Source organism: Felis catus, chromosome X, assembly GCF_018350175.1.
Source record: "Felis catus isolate Fca126 chromosome X, F.catus_Fca126_mat1.0, whole genome shotgun sequence".
NCBI lineage: Eukaryota > Metazoa > Chordata > Mammalia > Carnivora > Felidae > Felis > Felis catus.
The window spans coordinates 89,056,854-89,080,079 of NC_058386.1; the positions used below are offsets into that span (position 1 = coordinate 89,056,854).

The 23,226-nt window shown below is 41.6% G+C and overlaps 1 protein-coding gene across 4 annotated transcripts; it reads left to right on the top strand.

Moving 5' to 3' along the window:
- The first annotated feature begins 5,704 nt into the window (after positions 1-5,704).
- On the top strand, positions 5,705-12,523 carry NXT2 (nuclear transport factor 2 like export factor 2). Of its 4 annotated transcripts, none has more exons than XM_004000788.6 (5): positions 5,705-5,884; positions 6,873-6,957; positions 7,908-7,994; positions 9,533-9,677; positions 10,361-12,523. In XM_004000788.6, the coding sequence occupies exons 1-5, from the start codon at positions 5,787-5,789 to the stop codon at positions 10,540-10,542; spliced, it is 597 nt and encodes a 198-aa protein (XP_004000837.1). In that variant the 5' UTR covers positions 5,705-5,786; the 3' UTR covers positions 10,543-12,523. The 4 variants fall into 4 exon arrangements, with proteins under 4 accessions (XP_004000837.1, XP_019679713.1, XP_044906863.1 ...); XM_019824154.3 differs by lacking the exon at positions 5,705-5,884 and adding an exon at positions 6,578-6,719; XM_045050928.1 differs by lacking the exon at positions 5,705-5,884 and adding an exon at positions 6,734-6,752.
- Positions 12,524-23,226: the final 10,703 nt, after the last annotated feature.

Consider the following 23,226-nt stretch of genomic DNA (forward strand, 5'->3'; position numbering starts at 1 on the left):
AACGAGTACATACTCTATGAATCCTTTTATATGAAGTTATATAACTGACACAAACTATCCATGATCTTAAAAGTCATTATAGTGGCTACCTTTTGGGAGTACTGACCGGGAGAGAATAGGAAGGAGCCCTCTGGCACAGGAAATAGTCTCTGTTGCGATGCAGTTAATGGTTATATGGGTGTATACTTTTTGAAATCCATCATGCAGTACACTTAAACTTTTTGGACATTAGGTAAATTATATACCATTAAAAAAAATAGATATCAGGGGCACCTGAGTGGCTCAGTTGGTGAAGCGTCTGACCCTTGACTTCAGCTCAGGTCACGATCTCACAGTTCATGAGATCAAGCCCTGCATCGGGCTCTGCTCTGACAGCACGAAGCTTGCTTGGGATTCTCTCTCTCCCTTCCTCTCCCCTGAACTCTCTCTCATTCTCTCTAAATAGACATTTTTAAAATAAAATACAAATACAAATATTAAAAAAACAGATACCAGGCCAAAAAAAAAAATCCACCTACATACAATTTACAAAAGACACAGCTCAGCATAAGAACTCAAAACATTGAAAGTAAAATGATGGAAGGGCACCTGGGTGGCTCAGTCGGTTAAGTGTCCAACTTCGGCTCAGATCATCATCTCACGGTTTGTGGGTTCGAGCCCGGCATCCAGCTCTGTGCTGACAGCTCAGAGCCTGGAGCCTACTTCAGATTCTGTCTCTCCCTCTCTTTCCCTGCCCCTCCTCCACTCACGCTCTGTCTCTCTGTCTCTCTGTCTCTCTCAAAAGTAAATAAACATTAAAAAAAGGAAGTAAAATGATGGAGTAAAAGTTTCACAAAGCAAATACTAGCAAAAAATTGTGGAGATCTATATTAATATCAGGATAACATATACATAAAGGTAAAAAGAATAGAGAAAAACTAAATGACTACAGGAAGCCCCTAACATTTTCCTTCTTTTTTTTTTTTTGGAGGGGGCACTTTTTGGTTTGCTTATTTTGCTTATTATGGTGGGAGCAGGAAGAAGGTTGGAACTAGATGGGAGGGAGAAGTTAAGGAAGAAATAGATGTTTAGTATGAAGGTGACTTCTCAGATAGAGCCAAGTAAGACAAGGAGATTTTCAGATTTTAGTTTCTCATCTTGCTAATTAAATGTATGCCCCTGTCTGAACCTTACATTATGATGTTCTGACAATGATAACTCACATTTGTCTAAGAAATTTGCCGAGTGGTTGAGCCAGGGTCTTAGTGGAACTTCCCCAAACCTGAGAGTTCAACCAATACAAAAGCCTTATTGTACGTTTTGCTTCTGGAAATAATTACTTAAAGAAAAAGAAGTTTCCAGCCGAGTTGAAAGAATTGTTCTCCCCTGAATATAAGACTTGTGAATACCCCATAGAGGAGGCAATTGAAAAGTAATGAGGTGAAAATGGATTATTTTCTCACTTCTTTCCTGAAAGGAAGAAAAAGTTCCCTTCATAAGAAATTAGTTCACACTTTCACTTCCTTCAGAACTGATTCAGAATGGGGATAAAAGCAAGCTAAAAGGAGGAGAAATTTTCATTTGGTCATTCTCTTTTGACCACTTACTTTGCGTAAGTTTTTTTTACTCAGTGCCAGTGGTATGAGTAAATGTTTAATATATGAGAAGCACATAAAGTTAGCCCCTTAAAAATCCAGTAAATATATAAATAATAAAAGGCATACCATAACAGTGTCTTTCAAAATGTATACCAGAGTGGTATCTAGACAGAGCTCTGGAATGGCAGAGTTGAGGACCTCTGTAAATTCACTCCTCCATAAAAGCAACGAAAACACTGGCAAACATTGACAAAATTAAGTTTTTCAGAACTCTGGAAATTAAGCAAACACTTGCAAAAGTGTAAGGAGCATGTATTCAAGAAGGACATCAGGGTTTGTAGTGTTGTAACTGGACCTACGCACCCTCTCCACCGCTCTATGGTAGTGAAAAGACAAACCACAGAATGAGACAACATATTTGCAAATCACATGTCTGATCAGGGACTTGTATCTAGAATATATAAAGAATAACTAAAGCACAATAATAAAAACACCAGTTAATTTTTTAAATAAACAAAGGATCTGAATAGACATTGCTCCAAAGAAAATAAACAAATGGCCAATAAGCTCAGGAAAAGATGCTCTAGATCATCAGGCATCAGGGAGATACAAATTGAAAGCACAGTGAGCTATCACTTCACACCGACCAGGATGGCTATAATAAAAAAGATAAGCAATGGCAAGTACTGGTGAGGAAGTGGAGAAATTAAAACCCTGACACATTGCTGGTGGTGTAAAATGGTGCAGCCACTGTAGAAAACAGTCTGGCAGTTCTCTAAAACATTAAACAGGTTTAAAACAAGACAACAGGCCCCAAATGAGTTGTTTATCCTAAGCCCCACATCATCAAACCAAGACTTAATTATGCTTTTGGCTCTCCCGGAACTGGAGTCTCAAGCTAGTCACCAGGAATCGCCTGATCAACTCTAGCTAGGGAACCAGCACCAGGAATCGCCTGATGAGTTACTACTAGCAAGTAACCTTGGAATAACGAACCTGCTTTTTTGCCTAGTAGAACTTCCTGGTTCCTTTCCCTTTCTGCCTATGAAAGTCTTTCATTTTGCACGGCTCCTCAAAGCTCCTTTCTATCTGCTAGATGGGATGCTGCCCAATTCATGAATTGTTGAATAAAACCAATAAGATCTTCAAAATTTCCTCTGCTGAATTTTATTTTTTTAACATATAAGTTACCATATGACCCAGAAATTCCACTCCAAGACTCTCTATCGAAGAGAACTGAGGACATATATCCACACAAAAAGTCGTACACAAATGTTTATAGAAACATTATTTATAATATCCAAAAACTGGAAACCACCTAAATACCCATTAATGGATGAATGGAAAAATAAAATGCGGTAGATCCATACAACAGAACATTACTCTGCAATTAAAAGAATTGGAGTATGGATAGATGCTACAGCATGGATGAACTTTGAAAACATTATGCTAAGACACATATTGTCTGATTCTATTTATATGAAATGTCCAGAATAAGCAAATCTATAGAAACAAGAAGTACACTGGTGGTTCCAGGAGGTGGGGGGCAAGAGGAGAGGTAACTGACTGCTAATGAGAAGGAAAGGGGTTAGGGGTGCCTGGGTGGCTCAGTCAGTTGAGGGTCCGACTTCAGCTCAGGTCATAGTCTCACGGTTCATGGGTTTGAGTCCCGCATCAGGCTCTGTGCTGACAGCTCAGAGCCAGGAGCCTGCTTCGGATTCTGTGTCTCCCACTCTCTCTGCCCCTCCCCCACTCACGCTCTGTCTCTCTCTGTCTCAAAAATAAATAAACATTAAAAAAAATTTTAATGAATAACCATTATATAAAAAAAAGAAGGGAGGGAGTTCTTTCCAGGGCATTGAAAATGTTTTCAAATTTCATGGTGGTGCTTATGTGACTCTGTGAATATACTAAAAACCACTGACCTGTTCACATTGAATGGGTAAAATGTAAGGTATGTTATTTGTATCTCAATCAAGCTGTTTTTAGAAGCACTCTCTGATGTGAACAGGACAAGGGTGACTAGCCAACTTAGTTGGTAGGGCATGAGACTTAATGCGAACAGTCTGGTTGCCAGAGACCCAAGAGGAAGGCCCTGACTGCTCGGATCACTTCCCTGATTGTTCTAAACTAGCCCATCTCAAACTCAGAGCAAAGTGAAGATTCAGATAGGGATGGTAGTAATTCCAAAAGGCCTTAATTCCATTAGGTCTGTGGCTGGCCAGGAAAAATGGCTGCACAGCATAGCCATAAACAATCCAAATCAACCCAGCATATTGTTACTAAAGAGCACCCAACCTTCTCCCAGACTGTACAGGTGCCTCTCAATACACCAAGGCTATCTAATATGTCCCAACTTCATACTCTCGAATAGATGGCTGCATAATCCCTGCTGAGGGTAGAGGAAAATTATATTCCTCGAGCAGGGACTGTATACCCATAACAACAATGTTATGAAGTATGTGTTGATATTATTATTTTTATTTTACAGATTGGTAGACTGAGGCATGGAATGGTTAGGTAATTTGGCCAAGGTCACAGAGCTCCTCAGTGGCATGGCAAGCATTTGAACCCATGCTGGTACCAAGAACAGTATGCTTAACCAGGATGCCATTCTGTGTCCCAAGAAAAGCCTTTTCATACCCTTCCTAGTCAATCTCCCTGCTTTTTACACGTGTGCAATTATCTAGTGAAGAGCTATTCCATGTCTTGTTTGCCTGGTTCCCATTTGTCCCCCTAAACATAGTTTTCATTTGGTTTAAATTCACGGTTTTGAGCAACCAGAACCCAACATTGTTTCCTATGATGTTTGCCCAGCGTCCTGCCCTTGTAACACATCAATAAAAGTGCACACAATTCTGTGCAAACATTCAGGGCAAATCTCTGACCCTTACCACCACCTCTAGCTCAGCTTTCCCCTTTCAGTACTCCCAACACTCTAGTTCCCAGCACTATTGTTCCCCCACCAATAGACAACATGGCCATAGAACAGGCCACAGCCTTTGGTGTTCTGGGGACATGAAATGAAGGAAGGCTTCACGGAGAAGGTTGCATCTTCTCTGGTCCCTGAAGGGCAGGTAGAAATGTAGGGAACAAACATTTTAAAAGAAGCATAGTTTAAGCAAATGCATGACTAGCAGAGTGTTCTGAGAGCAAAGAGTTTGGGATCAGACAGCTGTGGGTTGAAAGCTGGGCCATCTTAACCAACTTACTTAACCTCTTTGAACTTCACTTTAAATTCTTAAAAACCTAGATAACAATATGTCTCTTTCCAGGGGTGAGGATTGAATGAACTTATAATAAACACTAGACACATTCTAAGCTCTCAGTTAAGAAATACAATCACCTATAAAGCAGTAAACATGACATTTTTGGCAAGCAGTGGCAGTTAACTTTGCCAATGTTGGTAAATAATGGCAGAGAAGTCTGGAAAGGCAAATTGAGACCAGATCTTTAAAGATTAGGAAAATCTTGGAAAAACGAAAAGAGTTATAAAGTTTGTATATAAAAGAGAGAAAGAAAGAGAGGAGAGAAGAAGAGACGGGAGGGGAAGGGAAGGGGGGAGGGGAGGGGAGTGGAGAGAGAGAGGTTGCTTGAAAAAAATGACCAGAATCGAGCAAGTTACTTGGAATTCCTCTGCAGTTCATTAATGTTTTATTGTGTAGCCTTCCCATTATATTGTGAACTATATGAGGATACGAATCATGTCTATTTTGTTTACCACTCTATTCCCAGAACCGTGCACAGTGTCTAATCGATAGTATGTGCTCAATATTTGTTGAATGAACAAATGAATTATGATGATGGGGGTGGTAAAAATAAAGATTACAAGAATTTAAGCACAGATCACTAAACGAATGCATAAGATTGGAAGTGCAGAGGAAATAATGAGTTGAAATTTTGGACTCAAGCAGTTCAAGAAGCCTGTAGTGCATTTTGGTGTTCATACCTAGCGAAATTCCGTATGTGGCCCTGGAGATCAGAGAAGAGGTGGGGTCTGGAGATGTGTTACTATGTATGATTCATTAGCATACGAGTAGCAATTGACATCACGCGAGAAGAGAGAAGTTTTAAAACGAGACATCCCCCGGAAGTGACGCCACTAAGCGGGGGGGTGAGGGGGGTGCGCAATAGAAGGAAGCTGGTGCGCTGGCAGTTGAAGCTAGTCTGAAGAGGGGAGAGCCGCGGGGGAAAAAAACACGTTCAAGTATGAGAAGATACAGAAGAGACTGGTCTCGTGAAGATTCACGAAGATACCAAGGAAGGAGGGACTATTATGATGAGGAGCCACAAACCAGTTATGGGTGGTAAGGCTATAGAGATATCTAACTGATTTGATGACCCAGAAGTTGTTGGTGTCTTTGAGGTGAACGGTTTTAAAGGATGCCGGAGAGTGTAGGCAGTTTGTAGTGGTAGTTAAACTGTTTGAACTTGAACCCCAACTAGTTTGTGACCCTGAACAGGTTACTTAATCACACTGTGCCTTAACCATAAAACGGAGATGACTGTCTCATATTGTTATTGAAGTAATAAGTGAAGTAATATGGATTAAAATGCTTAGAAAAGTAACTTTGCTCGTGGTCACCACTCAGTAAAATTTTAGCTGTTAAGAGAGTAGGTTGCAGAAGGCGGGTAAGTGGCGATGTATACTAATCTTCATTTGAGGTCTGAGAGACAAAAAAAAAAAAAAAAAGCCTCCCAGAATGAAGGAACTTGATAAGCCTTTCCTTATGAATAGCGCAAAATCAAACTGTGAATAATTTCACAAACGCTACAGAGACAGGTAGGATTCAATTCAGTGAGGCTAGATTCTTCCAGAATGTTCCAGAACTTTAAATCTGTCTCCACCAGTCATGCGCAGTGTGATTTCCATCCTTTCCCCAAGCTCCACCCCTTTTTCCTATAGGCTACTGATACAGGTCTCTCCGGGCGTTTCTCGTTGGTCTTCGGCCAGCGTTGGCCCCGCCTTCTGAAGCAAAGAAGTCCTCCTATTGGGCCATTCAGATATTTTTAGCTTGTCCCACGTCCTTGGGAAAATGGATACTTTCTGTCAGAGTATCCAATTAACGAAAGCTGAGTGATTTTTCTTCCCGACGAAGTAGAGAAATATCAAACAAGCGAATACAGGAGACGGATGGGAGGGTACGGTCGGAACTGAAGGGAACTGTACTTAAGGTTGGAACGTCGGGCTGCTTTTAACAACGGACCGAGCTACTTCCGGGAGAGAATGGGCGGGTGGAGAATTCGGCGTTTGGCCGGTTTAGCTGTCTCCCTAAATATTTGATCCTCCCGCAGCCGAGGGAGACGGACACGTGAGGAGGCAGTGACGCCGCCACCGCCGGAAAAACCAGCTTCGAGCTCCCTGATGGCCGCGTCTGTGGTGAGTGCCCGGGCCGCGGCAGGGTGCCGTGGCGCCGCGACTCGGCCGGCTGAGGGGAGGGGCACTGGGCCGGGCTGGCTGGTGGTCACGTGGTCCAGTGGCGAATCAGGGCCTGGCCCGCTGGGCCTCGGGGCGGGGCCCGCTCTCCGTAACCCCCTTGGGTCCCTATTCCCCCACTCCTCCCAACCACCCCCGACTCCCGGAGTCTGTGCAGTTGCTTTGAGTTGCTGGAAATGACCCCGAGATGGGAATTGGTGGGAGGCAGGAATGTTGGGGTTTGTTTATGGCTTGCGATCTTTTTTCTCCATTATCTTTCCATCACCTGGTAGAGAAATGAAACTTAAATCTTAATGCAAATAATAGGGTGGGTTCAGTGAATGGCTGGGGGAAAAGGTACTTAATCTCCCGGCAGGAGAAAACCCCCGACAACATCTCTCTTCGTTTTTACAGTTGTTTACAAATGCCAGTGAATTTTTACGTAATATGAGGAAGTTTCCTGTCTTGTTTTCAAGTATTTTATTGAACTGTATTTGTACCCTGTTTTTTTCCCCACTGAACAACTCCTTGTGGTAACTTCTGGCTTAGAGAACTCAATGCTCCCCCCCTCCTTTGTAAAGGTTCAGACCACATCATTTTTATTAAAGTGAATGTTTTGTAAAATACTGGAAGCCTAAAAAGCCTTAACAGTACCAGTTACAAAGCAAAGATTGTAAATTCATATTTGAGAAAAACATTCACTAATGAGGGATGAGATGCCCTTAATATATGTATCTTAAAATGGTGAAAAATGCAAAAACTGGAAACTTTTGAGCCCTGAACTTTGCAATGTCCAAATTTATATGGAAAAATGTGAGCTGTGTATAGAGCTACAATCATCAGCTTCTGTTGGTTTTCTGTTTGTTAGGAGTTGGAGGCGGTGGTAATGTACACTTACGAATTTTTTCTTGTAGGATTTTAAAACTCATGTAGATCAGGCATGTAGAGCTGCTGAGGAATTTGTCAATATTTACTATGAGACAATGGACAAAAGAAGACGGGTGAGTGTTAGACTCTATTACTCTTTATTAAGTACCAGGTTTTTTGGTCTTTTCTCAGTCAGTTATTCATCTGACTTGCATAAGCGATGATTGTAGACTTGCTCTTTAATAAAGTGCATTGTTTAGGGAGGGATTGGTGTGATATCATGGAAGTGTGGGCTCTGGAATCCTAACTCAGCTTTGAGTTGAGTTTACCTAATTGAGTGACCTTGGGCAAATTGCCAACGTTTCTTAACTTCATTTTACTTTTATGGTGGTAAAGGGGAACTAACTTACTGCACTTGACATGGCACCTGACATATTTACTTAAATATGTTACCTTTTTTAATCCCATCATTCAGCCAAGATGGTTAAAATAGTATTATAGTGCTAGTGAAGGAGCTTGGCACTACAGGGACTATTCTTTGATTTGCCCATTTAATTTCGTATATTAATAATTTCTGATTAAAGCTCATGGCTATAGTTGGTACTCAGAAATAGGATCCACATGGTTTGGATACTTTTAGTATCCAACAGTGCAAGTTATCACTTCGTCAGCTTTTTTGTTGTGATTTATCCCTGAGCGGTATCTTCTCAGTGATTTTTTCAGTGTGTGCTCCAGCCTTGCCTAGGTCTTTTATCCACACAGGATTGCCTTAGAGAATGTTCTTTATGCTGCAGATACAGAAGTTAATATCTTATCTCTAAAAATGTCTTTTTTTTTTAAACAGAAGATAAAAGAAGTTTCTGGTACTTGATGTTTGATGACATGGACAGGGGCAAGGGACCTGACAATGGATGTTTTTTGTGTCTTGCTGCTTTCAAAAACAAAGTAGCAAAAAAAAAAAAAAAAAAAAGGCAACATAGTTTATTACCAGAGTCAAGATAATGGGCTTGTGTTTTAATCCAAGTGAAGTTGTAGAATTAAGCAAATAATGTGTCCTGTGAGACACTAAACTCCTGTGACCAGGGAGTTAACTGTTGGATTTTGCCTTATTTCAGCCTTAACTACTTGACTTATCGAGGACTCTGCTTTACCAAGTACTCGTGATTCCTTTGAACAAAATATGCTGTTTGCATAGTAGTAAAAGGAATTCTTCCTAACCTACAACAATAAATGGTTCAAACATTAAATGACTCACACTTACAGGAACCCTAGGGTTGGAATGTATGGGTAGGACCTGATTGGCAACTTTGTTAATTCTCAGAACTAGAAAACTGAGGGAGACTAAAGCTGGTTTGGGGCTGCGTTTGCTTGAAATTTGTGATCGTTTACTTCATTTTAACACAGAAAGCAAAACTTTACATTTAAAACTTTCTTCCAGTTGGGAGGCCAAGTTTTTTTTGTGGCTAAAGTGAAGTATCTATTCAGGCCAAGAGTCTATAGAAGGCAGCCACCTTGCTCACAGTGTCTTCCAGCAACAGGGGGCGAGGGGAGTAGAGGTGGAAGTAGCACTGTGGAAATGTTTATCTGCCACCTGTAACCCTTCAACCCATTTCTGTAAAATGCTTCCCCAGAAACAATAATCCTCATCTTTTTTTCTTTTCTTTCTCTTTAGGCACTAACCAGGCTGTATCTGGACAAGGCCACTTTAATATGGAATGGAAATGTTGTTACAGGGCTAGAAGCCCTAACCAATTTCTTTGATATGTTGCCTTCTAGTGAGTTCCAGGTCAATATGTTAGATTGCCAACCAGTTCATGGTAAGATCATGGTCTTTCTGTGTCTTTTGTCTTCCTCTAGCGAGCACTGAGCTTTAACACCAAAAGCAAATGTGCAACTCTTAGCCACAGAAGTAATTACTTTTTTGAGCAAGTTAAAAATGAAAAATTCAGGGGTACCTGAGTGGCTCAGTCAGTTAAGCATCCAACTCTTGGTTTTGGCTCAGGTCATGATTTCATGGTTTGTGAGTTCGAGCCCTGCGTCAGGCTCTATGCTGACAGCTCAGAGCCTGGAGCCTGCTTCAGATTCTGCATCGCCCTCTTTGCCCCTCCCCTGCTCATGCTATGTCTGTCTCTCTCAAAAATAAATAAACATTAAAAAATTTTTAAAAAGGAAGCAAACTAAGAAACAGCTCTGTTAGAAACCCAATGAAGTATGGATAAATGCAGGAACCAAAGGGTCCTGTGCTAGATATAAGCTCTTCACTTAGAAACTTTAGTGTACCCCAAATCTTTCTGGACGGCAAATAATTTTAATCTGCTTTGAAATGATTATTTAGTTTTCTGCTTTTTGAGAGCACAGTTTCAAGATTGTGCTCAAGGTCGAGAAAGTTGATGAAACTCTTGCTGTGTCAAATTATAAGCATTGTAGTTTAAGCCTGAAAATCTGTTTATTGAGAGAAACTGTGACCTCTTCTCTTTTTTTTTCCTTAATGTGGGTGAAGAGCAAGCTACTCAGGCCCAGACCACAGTTCTCGTTGTGACCAGTGGAACTGTGAAGTTTGATGGAAACAAACAACACTACTTCAACCAGAACTTCCTGCTGACCGCCCAGTCTAATCCTCAAAACACCGTGTGGAAGATTGCAAGCGATTGCTTTCGTTTCCAAGATTGGGCTAGTACTTAAAGTCCATTCTTCTTTGGTCCATTAGTTCCAGCAACAGAAATTTATGTGAAGTAATTCATTTCATTGTGGAAGCACTAGAAACTAGTATGTGCCGAAACTGTGTTTCTTTAATACTTTTTTTATTCATAGCAGCGCCTTTTCTAGCAGCTGCCAGTTTGGATCGTTGCCCTTAAGAGCTTTAATGCTAGTTTTTTACATGCCTTATATGCATTTCACTCATGACATTCTTACAGTTATATTGTACACATGGTCTCTGTATTAACATACTCACTGTGAGCCCAGCCTATTGCAAAAATGAAATTCTTTTATACTATTATCTATGGGATATCAGCACAACATAACTCTCTGGGAGAAAGCGGAGTTTTTCATTGTTATTAGATTAAGTTTTTAGTAAGACATAGAGCTATTGCCAGTAAATGCTGGTAATGCAGTTTTAACCTAAGGCTTTTCCAAATGAGTTCAGTGAAAGTATTACTAATATAGGTTTGCATAGCTGCCCTGATGTACTAGCATATAGAGATGTTCAGTCGTCTTTTTTTCATGTTAAGTATTTGTTTTATGTCGGCATGTTTCCCTATGGAGTGAATTTATTTACTAAAATGTTCCCAGTTGATACTTGAGCATTAGATATACTCAGTGGTTTTCAAAGTAAAACTACTTAAAAAGATTTTTTGTGGCAGCTCCAAGTTTATAACGTTAGGTACCGAATGGTATAGTAGGACTAATATAGCTTTATTGGGAGAATGGGGAGTGAAAAATGGAGAGATCCAAGGTTGGCCAAAAGTTAAGAAGGGTGGCCAAATGGTACATTTTTGGTACTTGTTTTCTACCTCCTGAAAATATCACCTGTTTTTAGGGTTTAAGTCATAAATTGTGCTTGCCAAATGGTCCCGAATGTCACTTTTGTTCTAAGAATGATTTTGAAAGGTTCTTCCAGTTCGCCTCATACTTCCCACCAATATTTATCTCAAATGTTTTCAAGAACTTATGGGGGTTAAATGTCAGCAATAAGCCTGACCCTGCAGGGTCTGACAGGAAAGTGGGAAACAAAGCCATTGCTATATATTTGGGACACTCTTACCTGCTAAGTCTTCCATGTGAACTTCAGGCCAAACGTCTCCTGTGTATTACCCACCCCCAAAGTAAGTGATTTGTTCTCTGTTGTTTACACTGTCGTCTGCATTTTTTTTATTACTTATTTAAAGTTAAAGTTATTTAATTTGATGCGCTGTTCTTCTGTGAAGCAAATGGAACTATTTTTAAACATGTTCCTGTTATGTGGCTAGGTCTCTGTCTTTTTTAAAGAGAGAAAAGAGGAAGGCAGGTTTTCATCAACCCCTAGGCTTCAAAAGAACAGACTGATTCATGTTGCATCTCGACATCTAAAGAGAAAAGGCTAGCGTTGGTTTTTTGTTACACTTTAACATTTTTTCCATTCTTGTGTTTATTGTTTCAGTGTTTTTAAGCTAAACGTGCCAGCTTCATTTCTCCATTGCAACTCAGAGTCCCTGTTTCTCACCACTTACTTTGAAAACAAGCAGTTCATTTACTGTTGCCCCAAACTACACATTTTACTTCTGATAATAGAACCAACTAGGAGGAGGAGGTGGAACAGAAATTTAGACCACACTCTGTTGTGGTACTGAGCAAAGCTTACATGGTATATTCTACTCAAAGTGAGCTTATTCTAATCTGGGGTTGGCCATTTAACGCCTGTATCAGCAAAAGCCAGTGCCCAAACACTGCCCTTTCCCTTGTAGAGAACAGTCTCAAGTAAAAGCTGCATATAACTAGCAATAACTGAATTGAGCAGTTATACTGTATTGTTTTACGATTCCTATATACATTGATTTTTCCTTCTGTATAACTTTTAAATGGCTGGAACTACTCTTCTGTGGACTAAGACTGTATTTTTGACATGCACATATTTTTGTAACTTGAAAAAATAAAATAAAATTTTCCTTGTGACAGGTTTTCTCAAGCTTGTTTTAAGGTCTTTTGGTTTTTCTTTTGAAGACTCCAGAAATGACTACCTGTATAATACAAAGTTTCTGTATGATGAAAAGTTTTCAAATTAAACATACACACATACACACACACACACACACACACACACACACACATTAGAGTGTTGAAAACAATGGTTGACAACCTGGATTTTGTCTCTTCTCTAACCTGTGTTCTTTTCCTACCAAATGTTCACATCCTGATATCACCTGTTTGAGGTAGCAGGATTCTGGCGAGATGTTGAAAATTTTAACCCTGAGAAACTAGCCAAAATGCTGGATTCCATAGGCAGTTAAACCAAAAGAGTTGGTTTCCAAAAAGAATGGTCTCCTTAAATTCAATTCTACATTAAAAATATGTCAACAGAGGGGCGCCTGAGTGGCTCAGTCAAGTGACTCTTGATTATGGCTCATGTCATTGTCCCAGGGTCATGGGATCAAGCCCCGTGTTGGGCTCCACAATGAGCGTGGAGCCTGCTTGGGATTCTCCCTCTCTTGCCTCTCCCCCTACTCACGCCTGCACTTGCTGTCTCTCTAAAAAATGAAAAAACAATTTAATGTCAACAGACACTTGGAGAGGAGGGAGAAGATGCAACACCCCTTGAAACCAACTACCATTTTTCATCTTCAAAGATGCACATATTTTTCACAAGTTAATATCCCTGAAATTGGTATGGATCATAAACATGTCAAATCATAGTTTAATCACCTTTTTTCCTTTTCTCAGTAGTACACAAAATACTGCTGAGTCTCAAATTGATGGCATCTTAGATTAGACTGATGAAGTCCAGTAAGGAGTTGCCTAGATAAAAAATGGTTAGGAATCTAATCTACTTAGGTCTAAATTTGTAGGCAGTGGAAGTAATCAGCTATCAGCCTAGGAGGCCTGTAACTCAAGACTCAAATTCTGCCAAGTTACTTGTGTTTCTATATGGCTAGAAGAGCCACAGACCTTATTTAAACGTACTTGAGCCTTGGAGAATTGGAGTCATAACATTTTCCTGATTTTTGAAAGTCACCTAGTGATATAAGATGTGTCTAAAAAGATAGTACCAGTGAGATTAAAGGGCACATGTGTTTGGGGAAGGAGCAAGCAGGCAACAAAAGGCAAGAAGATAGCATGTGTTTTATTGTGGAATGTTTCTGGATTAACTTGCTTGAAACTAGTGAGGCAGGAAATTGGTAGAAGGGGACTTCACTTGCTGATTCTTGTTATAATATGATTTAATACACGGTATAAAGGATAAGGCTGGTATAAAGGATAACCTGTCTAGGGGGGAAATGATAGGGCAGATTTGGCTTTTTGGTTTAAGAGTTGGCTTGATACAATGAAAACATTTCATCAAAACACTTGCCTCCCAAACTTCTGTATTCTATTTTTTCCCAGAGCACCTGGGTGGCTCACTCTGTTAAGCGTCAGAGTCTTGATTTCAGCACAGGTTGTGCTCTCATGGCTCGTGAGTCCGAGCCCTGCATCCTGCTGTATGCTGACAGCAGGGAGCCTGCTTGGGATTCATTCTCTCCCTCTCTCTGCCCTTCCCCCGCACTCTCTCTCTCTCTCTCTCTCTCTCTCAAGAATAAGTAAAGAAATATAAATTAGTTAATAAATATTTGCCCTTCTTTGCCAAATGCAGGTTTCTGTACAAAAGAGTTCTCAGTGACTATCAGTGGCCTATATAGATCAGTCTTGCTTCCTAGAGAAGCACTAAAAGGAGGAAATATGTTGTTGGAGGGTCTTAGGATACAGCCTGCATCTCAAATTGAGGTGTATATATCCTCTAGATCAGTGGTTTCCAAAGGTTTTGCTCTAACGCACAATAAGTACAAAATAGCACAATCCAGCACGCAGATGCATAAATGTAACAAACTAATTCAAATGTTATGTCCAAAATAAAACTCATGTTTCCTACTTTCAGGTTGTTTCCGGTACTTTCCATTTCATTGTATTGATTTTATTTTATTTTTATTTTTTTGAAAATTCTGTTCACAGCCACTGAATAGACTTTTTCCAGCTTCTTAATGGATTATATCAGCAGTTTGGAAAACACAAAAATAGAGCAAATATATTATTTTCACTATCACTTTCTAGTGTAGGCTGGGGTCGTGTCGGCTTCCAGAAAGTGGTACCGTGGGTCAACAATGTCACCCTGACTTAGAAATGATCAAAAACTTCCTCCTCCCGGGTGTGTCATATTTGTGGAGGGCAAAGAAGGGGAGCACTGTTTTCCTCCTATTCCTTATCTTGCACCCAAAGTCCAGAGCTAAGAAAGCAACTGTTTAGGCAGAATCTGAGAATAGCATGTGTGGTGATGAAAAGGATTCGAAATGGGGAAGCTGTCCTATTTCAGGTGTCCAAGAAGAGAATGGAGTAGGCATTCCAGCAGAAACACTTTTGAACATGGTTTGAGACTGCATAAACTGTATTTTGGTCTATTTCAAGTCAATTTCGTGTGGGTTTTTTTTTCCTTTCCCTCTCTTCTTGGCCATTCCAGACATTTACATTATCAACTCTCTGGGTTAACAAAGGCTATGGTGTTCCTGGCTGTGTAAATCCTGGTCCCAGACCCAAGGAGACCCGTATACTACGGCTGTTCTGCCCCTGCTGTGCTTTGTGGCCTTTGGTAATTCACTTAGTCTGGGCTTCTGTCTTCAGATGTTGAGAATGGACATTTGCCCTATCTGGCCCACCAGGCAGTTGTGAGGTTCAAATAAGACAACAAATGAGAAAACACTGCACAAAACGGTATGTTTTTGGCTTGGTGATTGGCTTCTCCCTCTCCCCAAATTCTGTTTCTTTTGCAGTAAAATCAGTTGATAGAGACTGCCATCCACAATCACAACTTGCCGCTGCCTGTGCAAGACTTCTTCCAGCTCCACAAAAAGGCTAACGTTAGATCCAGATAACGATGACCAATTTACTGTATATTAAAAAAAGGGATTTAAGGGGTGCTGGGGTGGCTCAGCGGGTTAAGCATCCAGACTCTTGATTTCAGCCGAGGTCACGATCTCATGGTTTCATGAGTTTGAGCCCTGCGTCAGGCTCTGCACTGACAGTGCGGAGCCTGCTTGGGATTCTCTCTCTCTCCCTCTCTCTGCCTCTCTCTATCTCCTCTCAAATAGGTGAGACAGATGATAGATAGATTTAGGCCCTTAAAGGGAAGCAAGAATAGCAATTCGCAAATGTATTTTTGAGAGGTCTGTCTGCACAAGGGAAAAAATGGACTGGAACATTATTGATTCCAATTCTCTTACTCAAAGGCAGGAAATCATCGAGAGGTGTCTGCAACACTAACTGCAGGTGCTTCCAGCCCCCCCTTCCTCGTTCCCCACCCCTGCCCCCTGCAGCCCTCAGCTTCTGGAGTGGCCCACATGAACTTTGTTCCCCTTCCCTTTTTGTGCTGTTTCTAAGACAAATCTTTGGGAGACCAGTGACAAAACTAGGAACTAGGGGGCCTCCTACCTCCACACCCCTTCCTCCCATCCTTCTGGGGCTGTACCTCGTTTTGTGTTCCAAGGTCCCCACAGTTGCAGACTCTGAAGTCTCCTGCCCTCTCCTCAAACACCCCTCCCCATCCCATGGGGACATCTTTGCCCTAAGACTCATTCTCTCAGGCCCCACCCTCCATTTTCAAGTTAAGCTTGTTAACTCCTAAACTCAACAGGGAAGTGACTAGCTTCCGTCTCCTGGGGTTTCTGCATTTTGTCTGGAAGCAACTGGAATGATACTATACCTCAAAGATATGGCCCCTCATCGTGGCTCTTGGGACATATGTTTCGTGTGTGAGGGATGAGAGTGATGTGATTGGTGCCCCTCAAACTATACCTTGCAGAAGGCCAACTTCTATATACTATTTATCGTGGGATATAAATGAGCCCAGCATATAACCTCCAACGTATCCTATTGATTAGGCATTCTTTTGACTTCCGTTCACTGTGAGAAATGTCTTCTATTCCACTGCTGCTCTCATCCAGTTGTTAGTGGGCCGAGAACCCTCCCAAACCCCGTTTCTGCCCCATGCTGTTTATCAGCCTGCAGAACCCCTTTGGCACCAGCCTCAGAAAACTCTAGAACATAGCGTGGTGTGAGCTAATGGGCCGGCTTGGAATCAAAGAGACACAGAGGTGGATTGTGGGCTTGCCAATTGCTGACTGCGTGATCCTTTGGCATGTTATTAATCCTCTACCAGAGCCTCCGCTTCCTCATCTATAAAAGGGAGATAATAATTACCTTGTGGGGCGCCTGGGTGGCTCAGTTAAGCGCCCCACTTCAGCTCAGGTCATGATTTCATGGTTCATGCGTTCAAATCCCACATTGGGCTCTCCACCCTCAGTGAGGAGCCTGCTATAGATCTTCTGTCTCCCTCTCTCGCTCTGCCCCTCCCCCACTGGCTCTCACTCTCTCTCGAAAATAAACATTAAAAAAATGTTTTGGGGGCACCTGGGTAGCTCAGTCGGTTGAGCGTCCGACTTCGGCTCAGGTCATGATCTCATGGTTTGTGGGTTCGAGCCCCGCGTCATACACTGTGCTGACAGCTCAGAGCCTGGAGGCTGCTGCAGATTCTGGGTCTCCCTTTCTCTCTGCCCCTGCCCTGCTCATGCTCCATCTCTCTCAAAAATAAATAAAACATTAAAAAAAACGTAAAAAATTTTAAATACTAATACTTACCTTGCAAGGTTACTGTGACACTTGAATGAGGAAATAGCTGTACCAAACCTGGCACACGGTAATGACATAGCTAACCGTCATTAAGCACTTACACGTGCCGAGCAACACTAAGCACCTCTCACATTATTATCTCATTTGACCTCACCGTAACCCTAGGAAATAGGTGCCATTTTCATGACCAGTTTGAAAATTAGGAAACTGAGGTTCAGAGAAAGAGTCACTAGTCCAAAACTACCCTGTGGCAGAAGCAGGGTTCAACAGCAGGCCCTTATGACTCTTAACCATTACAGTAGAATTACAGGCATGTCATGAATGGCAGTGATGGCCATAACTGCTGTGTTGTACATTCTTGGAGCCAAGCCTGAAGGAGATTCCACTGCCCAGACGCCCAGTGTATCTATGTGCACGCTCATTGTCTTCGGCAGAATCTTCTTTACTTCCCTGGCCGGAAGGCTCCTAGAGCTGAGGGTTAAACGTGGAGAAGCATCAGAGGCTGGAACCTGCTTCAGATTCTGTTACTCCTTCTCTCTCTGCTCCTCCCCCACTCATGCTCTGTCTCTCTCTGTCTCTCAAAAGTGAATAAAGGTTAAAAAATATATTAAACGTGGAGAAGCATATTCAGTACATAAGTCACAAGTCGGGGGGAATCTTGAGCTCATGTCTGGAGGGAAAAATACAATAGAACAGGGTGGGAGCCACTCTCACCCCCAACTCTTTATAAGGCAGGGAGCCAGCCCAAAGCTGCAAACCCTGTCTTGGGAGTATCACCGGGTGCTACCTTGCATTAGCACTGATCTGCCTTGACGCAGGGGTGTTGGCCATTTTCTTGGTGGTTAGAAATGGTTAAAGGTGTGGCAGCTTAGGGACACTGTTCAATTTACCTTTCTGGAAAGAACTCACCTTTCGGCTGTGAGGACAGCCGAGAACCTCTATATAGTTGCAGTGGGCTGCAACATCTGAGCCGAGGCCATGCTCCTTTGGGGCAGCCTTGAGCCAGTGACTGAACACAGGAAGGTACTAAAGCCTGGCCATTTCAGTCCCCTGCTTCACTAAAGATCTATCTTTTCTCTGCAGCTGCCTCCTGGAGCGGTCCAGGCTTCCAGATCCATATCACAGCCTACCTAACTCTGTTTGTGTCCTTCTATCCTCTCACCAATGTTGGATATACAGCAATGTCTGGAGATTTACTTGCCCAATCCCGCTTCCTTCTTCTTCATCTTTCACAAATGTCAACCCCCAATCAACCTTTCTCCCCTAACTCCATCTTGATGTCTGCTTCCTAGAGACTCCAAGCTGACCCAGGAGTTTCTGTCACCTGTCGTTTGTTGAATTGAAGCACGGATCAATATTGACAGTATCTGGTGGTTTCTCCAGCAGGTATCCTAGTAGCTTGCTTGACATGGAACCTTCCACGAGCAAGGAAAAAAAAAGAACAGGAGACAAAGACTCATTGCAAAGCCCTATACCCAGGCTATGGGAGAGGCATCCCAGGCACTTGGGCATAAGATTAGAGTCCTGGCTGACTGCATTTGGTCTAGGGAGGGTTGGAGTCGAAGAGGGGATGGAGAGATACTTGGGCTGTCCAGGCCTGGCAGGCAGGGAAAAAGATGGGTGACGGGGAGGGGAAAGTTGGGGAATGGGAGTGCATGGCCCAGATAACACTGTTAATATTCACCAAGGGACCCCAGCATCCTGGTATGTTAGCATCCTGGCAGCAAAATCTACACCTAACCAGTACTTTCCAAATACAAACTAGCCTGCCAGTCAACATTGTTGATCTGTATACCTTGGCCTTCTGTCCCATCCCACCTCCCACTCTTGCCTTCTGTGTCATCTTGCCCAAGAACAGAGATTCTGAACCTGATCTGGGGTCCACAGAACTCCTGGAGTTTGGGGAGAGTGGGCTGTGATTTCCCAAGCAAATGAATATTTATCTAAGGACAGAGGTTATAGGTTTCACTAGCATCTCAAAGGACAGGAGAACTGAGTGCTAAAGAGATTAAAAACTATTGGTCCAGAGTAAGTGAGTCTATTTTTATGGATTTTGTAGAGAAAACTGGCACAAGGTAGGTGCCCCAAAGTAATTGCTACGTGAATGCATGCCTAGAGAAAGGAAATGACCATGGGTAACAAAAATTCACTCAGAGATAAAACCTAAAACACTTGGCATGGTACCTGATACACAGTAGGGCTTCAGTAAAAAAATATTATATAATTATCACCATCATCACATGGTCAATCTTTTGAACAGGAATCTGGACTCCAGGCTGACTGAACAATAACGTATTTAACCATTTTCTGTTGCTGGGTATACCAATTGTCTCCACTTATTTTCCATCACACACAGTGCAACACTGAACACCTTATATACATACAGTAAAACCTTGGTTTGCAAGGATAATTCATTCCAGAAACATGCTTGTCATCCAAAGCACTTGTATATCAAAGCAAATTTCCCCATAAGAAATAATGGAAACTCAGATGATTTGTTCCACAACCCAAAAAATGTTCATATAAAAATGATTACAATACTGTAATAGAATACAAATAATAAAGAAAATACAAAATATAAAGAAAAATAAACAAATTAACCTACACTTACCTTTGAAAACCTTCATGGCTAGTGTGAGGGAGACAAGAGACAGGAGGGGTATTGTGTAGGACGACTTTCACTATCACTAACAGAATCACTGCTATCTATTGGCTGAGAGGAATCTTTTTCTGCATGGGACCATTAAATACACTCACATCAATGTTGACTAAAGTATAGTATTAATAATCTCTTGTCTTATACTGTATTTAATGTAACTGGCAATAAGGCAGAAGAGGAAAGGGTCTATATCTGCAGGCAGCCTGACCTAGAATGAAGTGCAGCATGCCTAAGCTTCCTCTTGTATGGAAAAGCAAAGGACTTTCCATAGGTGCTTTGGAGTGACAACAAATACACTAGTGCCAGTTGTGGGCACCTTCCAACATTCTGAAAAATCGCTGATTTCTGCCGAACACTGCAGCCTGAGACTAAGCATCTGGGCATGGGAGATGATCACCCACAATCCTGCAGCAAAAGAGAGAGAAAGAGAGAGAAGAAGAACAAGAAGAAGAAGAAGAAGAAGAAGAAGAAGAAGAAATAAAAGAAGGAAGAAGAAGAAGAAGAAGAAGAAGAAGAAGAAGAAGAAATAAAAGAAGGAAGAAGAAGAAGAAGAAGAAGAAGAAGAAGAAGAAGAAGAAGAAGGAAGAGGAGGAGGAGAAGGAGAAGAAAAGAAGAAAAGAGAAGAACCACCATTAGCTCAGTTGTGATCATGTGACATTCAGCGTTATGTACTACTCATATTGCAAGACATCACTCATTTATCAAGTTAAAATTTATTGGAACTGTTTGCTCATATTGTGGAACAGTCGCAGGGCAAGTTACTCAGAATCCAAGGTTTTACTGTATTTTTGTACACACCTGTGAGTATATCTAGAAGATTGAATTCTAGAAGTGCAATTGTTGGGCTAAAGGATATGCACATTTTAAATCTTGATTAAAACTACCAAATTTCCCTCCAAGAAGCTTTATCAATTTATACTCTCATAACATGTATATGAATTCTCATTTTCCCATACCTTTAGCCACATTGGACACTATTAATTTTTAAAAATTTGCCCAAGTTATTAGTGTGAAAACGGTGTTGTACTTCAGTTTGTAATTCTTCAATTGTTAGCTAATTTGGTAACTCCTAAACTGATACCTCTAGTCATGACCTCCAATGCTGTACTTAAAACCAACAGCCTATTCCAATGTCTAATGGACAACTCTAACATAATTTAGCATGTCCATAATCAAAATCCTAATTTGGAAAATTTTCTTAAATGTAAAACTAAAGTATAGACAACAAAACATTTAAGATGGGAAGGAGTTAACATGTGTAAATTAAACTCCCCATCTTATCCTCCAACCTGCTGTATCTACACAATGTCCCATCTCTGAAAATGGCAACTCCATTCTTCCAACACTCAGGCCAAAACCCTGAAGCTATCCTTACCTCCTCCCTGTATCTCAAATCCCACAAAGTCTGACAACATCTCACTACTCCACCAATACCATCCTGGTCTATACCAAGATTATTGTTTAAACCTCCAACCTCATTTTCCTGATCCCATCCCAGTCTATTCTCAACACAACAGCAAGAGTGGTCCTTTATTTTTTTACTGTTTATTTATTTTTAGGGGGGTGGGGCAGAGAGAGAGGGGGAGAGAGAATCCCAAGCAGGCTCCATGATCAGCGCAGAGCCCAACATGACTGTGAGATCATGACCCAAGTCAAAATCAAGAGTTGGATGCTCAACCAACTGATCCACCTGGACATCCCAAGAGTGGTCCTTTAAAAAACACAAGTCAGGTCATGTTACTCCTCTGCTCAAACCCCCCGCCCCCAGTGCCTTCCTAAGTAATTCGCAGTAGGAGCCAAAGTCCTATTCAATGGCCTTCAAGGGCCTTATGGTCTGACTCCTGCTCATCACAGTCAAGGTCTCTCTGATCTCATCTGCCTTGTGCTCCCTCCATTCCAGCCACTGGGCCTCTTTGCTAAATGTGGACCACTCTAGGTAAGACTCCTTATGGTTACAGCCTTTGCCCCTGCCCACAACATTGTTTGACCAGATACCTTTGTGCCTCATCCTCATAGTTGAGGTCTCTTCTGTTAAAATGTCATCTACTCAAGAGATCTTCCTTACCCATATGTATTAGTCAGGGTTCTCCAGAGAAACAGAACCAATGTAGAGAGATATAGATACACATATAAACTAGATCTACCTATTTATCATCTATCTATCTATCACCTATCTATCTATCATCTATCTATCAAGGGACAGAGAAGGAGAAAAGGAAGACAGGAAGAGGGAAGCGAGAAGCAAAGCAAAAGAGATGAATAAAATGAGAGAGAGAGAGACAGAGAGAGAGAGAGGAAGAGAGAGAGATACTATAATTGGCTCAGAGGCTGAGAAGTTCCAATATCTCCAGTCAGCAAGCTGAAGACCCAGGAAAGCTGATGATGTCAGTTCCAGTCTGAAAGCCAACAAGCTCGAGACCCAAGAAGAACTGATGTTTCAGTTAGGGTTAAAATGCTGGAAAAGACCAATGTCCAGCTCAAACAGTCAAGCAGGAGGAGTCCCCTCTTTCTCAGGCCTTTTGTTCTATGTAGGCCTTCAACTGATTGGATGATGCCCACCCACATTGGGGAGGGCAATCTGCTTTACTCAGTCTACCAATTCAAATGTTAATCTCATCCAAAAACATCCTCACAGATACCCCCAGGATAATGTTTGAACAAATATATGAGCACCCGTGGCCTGGTCAAGCTGACACATAACCATCACACCATCCTTTCTACAAAAGCACTTTCCGCATCACAGTCTATCCCCTACTCTGTTCCAGAGCATTTTTAACCACTAATATATCATATATCTCAGTTTTTACTATTTGTCTCCCTCCACTGTCCCTAGCACCTATTACAATACTTGGAACATAGTAGCCACTCACAAAATATTTGTTCAATAAATGAGTGTTTGAGGTTGAGCATTAGTGAGTATGACCACTTATAGTGCTTTGTCTGTGAACTGCCGCTTCATGTCCTTTGCCAAGTTTCCCGCTGAAGTTTCTTTTTCTTTTTCTTTTTGTTGTTGATTTTTATAAGAGTCTTTTGGAGAAAGTGTATATCAACCCTTTTTTATACACTTTGTTACATGTGTTACAGATATTTTCCTGTCACTTACCTTTTGACTTTCTTTTTTTAAGTTTATTTATTTTGAGAGAGAGAGAGAGAGAGAGAGAGAGAGAGAGAGAGAGAGCACAAGCTGGGGGGAGGAGCAGAGAGAGAGGGAGAGAGAATTCCAGGCAGGTTCCATGCTGACCCAGTACAGAGCCCAAAACAGGGCTTGAACCCATGAACTGTGAGATCATGACCTGAGCCAAAATCAAGATTCAGACACTTAACTGACTGAGCCACTTAGGCGCCCTTTGACTTTCTTCATA